This window comes from Manis javanica, chromosome 1, assembly GCF_040802235.1.
Source record: "Manis javanica isolate MJ-LG chromosome 1, MJ_LKY, whole genome shotgun sequence".
Lineage (NCBI taxonomy): Eukaryota > Metazoa > Chordata > Mammalia > Pholidota > Manidae > Manis > Manis javanica.
Window position 1 is genome coordinate 234,942,345 of NC_133156.1, and position 6,000 is coordinate 234,948,344.

Genomic DNA, 6,000 nt, shown 5'->3' on the forward strand with positions numbered 1-6,000 from the left:
TAAACCAACATGGTTACACCCACTGCCCAGCTCCGACTGCAGTTTGTCAGAGCTGCTGAGAACACTGAAGGAGTAGCCAGCCTGACAGTGGGTTGGCCCCCATGGTGTCATCAGGCCCACCTCCCCGCAGTGCAGAACAGCCTGAGAAAGGAGTGACACGCAGGGATCAAGTCATTTTGTCCTGATGTGGAATTTGATAGAACATGTCTTGGGATTTGGTAATATTCGATTTAACATGACTTTACCCCCCTTCATTCTTTCCTGAAGCACAGAGATATCACAAAGGTTAGTCTTCTTTCTCAAAGACTGTGAGCTGCAAACCACTGGTCACTAGGAGTGCCTTTATGTGGTTAGTCCAACATCCCACATACAGCAAAATGTGACGGAGAAAGGATTCTTTTTGTGTGTAGATAAAGAGCAGGGGAACAGCAACCGGAACATAGAAAACCTAATTTCTAGTTCTTTGGCACCAGTCAAAGTACAATCACCAGAATTCTTAACTATATATTCTCCATAAAAATGCATTAGAAAAGGCAGTAACAGCCATATCACCATTTCACTGAGAAGAAAAAACAGCCCCTGTCCACAGGCCCTGAGGCTCTGAAATCCCGTGGAGGCAGCAGGCGTAGTCAAGGCCTAGGACTGGGTTCTGGTTGTACGGTTCAGTGGGTCAATGACCGGCCCTCCAAGACTCTTTCCTCTTCTGCCCCATCTATATATTTTTTTAATCAAGTGAAAACACTTATTAAACAACAGACTTTCATCTTCACAGAAATAAGGGATTATTATATTTTTTAACTACCAGATAAATTATAGCAAATCTAGATGGCGTCACACTACATGGAATAATTAATGGTGAGATGAAAAGCGGAAGATACGAAGGGAAAATCAACTCACAGAACACGTACAGCATGATGTCACCTTTCTTAATAGATGTATGCATAAAATTTATGTGTAGAAAAACTGGATGCACATACTGCAGATATAACATCACAGTGGTTATCTCTGGATGGGTGATTTGTATTTCTTTTTCATGTTTTTCCATGACCTCTATATATTTTCCAATGATTATGGGTGAGATATGCAACACATCTAAAAAATAAGTGATTGTAAGACTCTAACATAGCCTCCTACACTTTTGGTGAGTGTGTAAATAGGAGCAACTTCTTGGAGAGGTAATGGGAACAGATCTATATAATTTTATACACAAATACTCTTTGACCAGCACTTGGACTTTTCATTGTCCCACCCCTCCATGTGCACAAAGAAGTGGGGAAAAGAAACAGTCATCACAGCACCATTTATAAGAGTAAAAGATTACAAAACGTAAATGTCCCTCAACAGGGAAAGTCAAATAAATTAGGGCACACTTATTCAGTTAAATTACTACCGTTATGGACTACATGAAACTGTCCGTACAATAGGTGATTAAGTAAAAAAAGCAAGGTACAAAATATGTGCTATCATTTGTGTAAAATTACCTCTAAGAACATGTTCATACGTACTTGTACATGTACAGGCTGTCTCTGGACAGCTCTCCCAAATGCCACAGCATTGCTACAGCAAAGGGGGAAATGGAACAGGAAGAGACAGCAGGTGAGAGGAAAAATTTCCGCGTGGCCTTCTTTTTGTACTCAGAGTTTTTTACTACATGTGTATGTCACTACATAAACAAAACCAAACAAAAAACTTTAAAATTGAAAAGCCCTGGGGGAACTGGACCGATTCGTTTCCCAAGTGTTTCAGCACTCTATGTCACAGCACAGTCCTCTTCCTTTTGAAAGCAGCGCCTTTATAAAAAGTGCCTCCTGCAAATAAAACTACCCGGGGAACACCAAGGAGCCCTGTGCACTGCTTCTGACCCTGTGCCCTCACGCAGACCCCGCCTGGCTCTTTCCACGACTTCTAGGACCAGGTTTGGACAAGTGTGGGTTCAGCCAGAGCAAGAGTACAATGTCCTTTGACCACAATGTCAAATTCTCACTTGTTTTTAGTAAATAATAAATAGTTTACCTTTCAGCAAAGGTATCGAGTTTCCCCAACTCATCAGAGAGACCAACAAGGGAATCCAAGGTCCCCACCTAGAAAGAGTGTAAAGAAGTTAGAGGCTCACACTTCCGGCAGAGAAGCTTAGGGGCCTTGTCAACAACAATGCAGGGAACTCTAACTTCCATCTCGGCTTAGTTGTCCTCCTTTATCAGTGACCAAACTGGAAACTTGGAAGAGCTCTTAAGGGCAATCAGTGAATTTGTGCCTTTTTTAAATTTCCAGGATAAACCATCATATTTCTGCCATAGTAAGGAGCGACTACTATGTTGTGGTCAGACCTTTGCTCATCTGCCTCTTATAATGCTGGTCTGCGAGTCACGTGATTAACCCCCACAGCCAGGGAGATGTACCAAAAAGCAAGATAAAAAATTTATCATTCCTAAAACCTTTTTTTTTCCCGAGATACCCAACCAATCTGTTTTATTAACAGTCATCTTGCTTCATCATTCACGGAGTCCTTTTCTCTTCAGATTACTTACGATTTCTTACTGTGGGAATTACTACAGAGTCCAAAACTGTATTTAAAGGTTCATGCACAGAATCAGAAGGAAAAACTTTATCATGTTGCCAACCACCAATGAGACAGTAAAAAGTAATTAGGAAATGATGAAGCCTGGATCTTTCTAATAGGTGAAGTTGCTTCTGTTCAAGCAACTTGATTTTAAGCAACTTTTGGCAGGGGGTCACATCTCTGGTCTTTCACTCGGAGTAAGCAAAGAGGGCTGCTGCACTGACTGACCTTCACAGTGACGGTCACTGAGGAAACAGGGGCAGGTCTAAAAAGTCAGCAAGACGGGTTCAGAACCCAGTGCTGCCACTTAACAGCTCTGCATCTGTGGTCTCCTTTCTCAGTGCATCCTGATCTTTCCACGGGGAGTGTGAAGATTTAAGAGGATGCATTGCAAGTGCCTGGCCCACCCCAAACTGCTCAATAAATGCTAACAGATGTGGTAGCATCACCACCAACTTCAGCAGCTGTGGGCGCAGCTCTTTTGGCAGAAGGGCAACAGGTTTGAAGGAGAAGCTGGGCAGTTAGTGCCATTCCTCCAGCACCCGCAGTGCAATACATGGCGATGTCAGAAAGAGTGCTTAAAGCTTCATCCTCTTGGAAACCTACAATCTTAGGAAGCACTGCAGAAAATTCATTTTGAAGTAAATAGACTGTACATGTCTTGCTCCTCTTTCATGTTTGTTTCATTTTAACTCCGTTCTCCAGGACAAGAGCCCCTAGATGATCTGGCACTACTACCAAATCTCCTTATGCCATCTGTCCAGTTAGCACTAAATCCTCTTTCTTCCCATCAGAACTAGAGGGATCCTGGCCTTGCTGCCCTCCTCCCAACTCAGTCAAGGCAGGCTGTCCAAGCCTGCACATTTAAACTGTATTGCTGGTCTGAAGTACTTAAGACAAAACAGGAGGAATCCAAGAAGAAGGCCCCAGAATGTAAAATGCTTTCCCACTGTTTGAAGACACTGCTACCCACACCCTTCTTTCCCTGTCAATTTTGTCCTGTGGCTCTAAGTCCATAGGTACCACAATTAACTTGAGGCTACGGCGTGAAGTCCCATCCAGACCATCAACTGCCCTGCCGCCCTCATGCCCAGGCTGATCCTCAGCCTGCTTACTTTCCGCCTGGCTTCCCAGAGGGTACTCCCCCACCCCGATCCATCACCTCCTTCCTCCCCACCAAGAATTTTACCTTGAAGTCAGGAATGGAGAATTTGGTGTTATAAGACAGGTTGGACTTGGAGGTGACAGTGTTCATTCTCTCCAGAGCTTGTAAATTTTCCTTATCGCCAGGGGCAGAAATTAACCAAAACTCGGACATGCTTCCTTCTTCTTTTATCCGGTTACTGACCAAAACCACAGCAACATACACAAACAAAAAAGTGCCAAATTATGTCTACTTCTTCACCACTCGCTTCCCTCAGAATTAATCATCTCCAGGATCTGCCACTTTTCCCAGACCCCACTCTTTGCCCCTTTGACCTTCCAGTTTAGATTCTTTAGTTCAAGGAGACCCACTTGCATAAAGCAATGAATGTGCTGATGTACAATGTTCTTATCTCCACTTGGAAAGCCCTCACGTCTTCCCACAGATTCCCAGACCCCAGAACCAGAACCAGGGGTTCTGACTGGTTTGAGGAGGTGAGAGGGAAGAAGGGGACCTGATTCCTGTTCCTTTCACCTTCCCCTTTCCAGTGAAAACCCATACCTGACAGGATAAAATGAGGGTAAATTGGACAAGGGCACCTTCTGGAATATTGTTCTCCCTTCCACACTGCATCTTCTCGGATGCAGAATGGGGTGGAGGCAGGAACCTGACAGGAGGCATTTTCACAATAGGCCGCCTGGGCAAACCTCAGATCCTAACAGACCAACCTTAAGAGGGGTGCTAGTTTAAAAAAAGACTTGCTCTTTTTAAAAAAAAGGGAAAAAAAGTTGGAGGCAGGTACTTCAAAAGTCGTTTTCCCACAAGACTGCAGAGTTGAGGAACTTGCTGGCAGTTTCTGTCCAGCGTCTGCGGCCTCTCAAGTCGATTAGTTCTGCTCATTCAAACGTGTACACACCCACACCTTTCTCCCCTTGGCCTGTTTTTCCGTTCGTATCGTGTCCCAAAGCGTCTCCGATAGCAAGGGAAGAAACAGGGTAATAAATAGCCAAGGACCCGTCCTGGACGCTCTTCTTTTTGATTCCCCTCTCTCCCCACTCCACGATAATCTGCCTCCCTCCAGACCCCGCGCACGACGAACGCAATTCCTTTCTCTCCTGACTGCTGATGGCCTGGGACAAACCGGCCCTGCGCAGAACCTGGGGACATGCCACCTGCCCGGCCCCGGAGAGGGCGCCGCGGAGGCGCCGAAGCCGGTTCCCACCGAGAAGCGCGGACCAGACCGGCGCCCGCGGGCGCGGCGAACTGGGAACCAGGGCGCGCGGGGCGGCTGGCGCTGACTGCGGGGCGCCGCGCGCGCTCTCCCCGCCGCCGGCGCGCCCGCCCCGCCGCGCGTCCTTACCGGGAGCCGCGGGCCGCGCGGACGGGCTGCGGGTGAGCGCGGGGCCGGAGCGCACGGCCGGCTCCCGGGAGGCGGTGGCTTCTGCGCGGGCCCCGCCCGCCCCGCTCTTATCCTGCGCGGGGAGGTGGCCGGCCCCCGCCCGTGGGCCATTTGCATACGCGGCCGCCCGCCTCCGTCGCGGACTGGGGCCTGGCCGGGCTGCGCCGCCGCGGCGCCCGGGCCCCTGGAGGAGACGCTGCCCTGCGGGACTGGGCCGGGATCTCGCGGCCCTCCCCGAGGGGGCTGGCTCGGGGCGTGCTGGGGCGCTCCGGACGGGGGCTCCGGGCCCCCGCGGGGCGGCCGGACGTGAGAACAGCCGCGGAGAGGAGAGGTGAGGCTCGAGCCGCCGCGCGCCCCCACCCCACCCCACCGCGCAGACCGCGGACGGTCTCCCAGGGCAACTGAGCGATAGCACGGGCCTGGGGGAAGCAACGCCACAGCCTCACATGTCTAGGAGCACACCTGGGCCCAGGCACAAATCTTCCTGTGGCAGTGGGCGTGAGCTTGCCCTTGGTTCCCCTGAGAAAACTGTCCACCGCCCCTCGCTCCCACCCCCGCGCCTTTGGAATTACCTCTATACCGGAGAGGTTTAAAACATAAAGCCTAGGACCACAGTGTGACTTCATGACCACTGCTGTTTGACACAGAGAAAGGGAAACCCTAGACATTAGCATGTGAATGTTAAAAAATAAAAAAGAAATTCGGAGAACTCTCTGCCATAAAGGAGGAAACCTTAGTGCATTCTTTTCTGTGGACAATGTCTTCGGTGGTTTCGTAGAGGGATAAAAATCTCAGAATCATCCTGGGTGTGTGTAGGGGTGGGGGGGGGGCGTTGTGGAAGTAGCTAAGGTTGCTTCCTTGAGAAGGGCTCCCCCTTGCCATACACAACTAGTCACA

At 49.1% G+C, this 6,000-nt stretch overlaps 1 protein-coding gene across 20 annotated transcripts in view; it reads right to left on the reverse strand.

Annotated features, from left to right (window-relative positions):
- ATP6V1C2 (ATPase H+ transporting V1 subunit C2) overlaps nucleotides 1–5,197 on the reverse strand; it is a 48,357-nt gene extending 43,160 nt beyond the window's left edge. For 12 of the 20 annotated variants that reach the window (XR_012122736.1, XR_012122720.1, XM_073216600.1 and 9 more), the window contains exons 1-3: nucleotides 5,065–5,197; nucleotides 3,750–3,889; nucleotides 2,014–2,081 (exon numbers count right to left, since the gene is read on the reverse strand). Coding sequence is in view for 14 of the 20 variants with exons in the window: in XM_073216600.1 (XP_073072701.1) it covers nucleotides 2,014–2,081; nucleotides 3,750–3,878 (197 nt within the window). In the remaining 6 variants the exon portion in view is untranslated. Of the gene's footprint in view, nucleotides 1–1,505; nucleotides 1,558–2,013; nucleotides 2,082–3,749; nucleotides 3,904–4,506; nucleotides 5,011–5,064 lie in introns of those variants that run through there. The other 8 variants (XM_073216612.1, XM_073216605.1, XM_073216635.1 and 5 more) reach the window with 6 other exon arrangements.
- Between the last annotated feature and the right edge of the window lie 803 nt (nucleotides 5,198–6,000).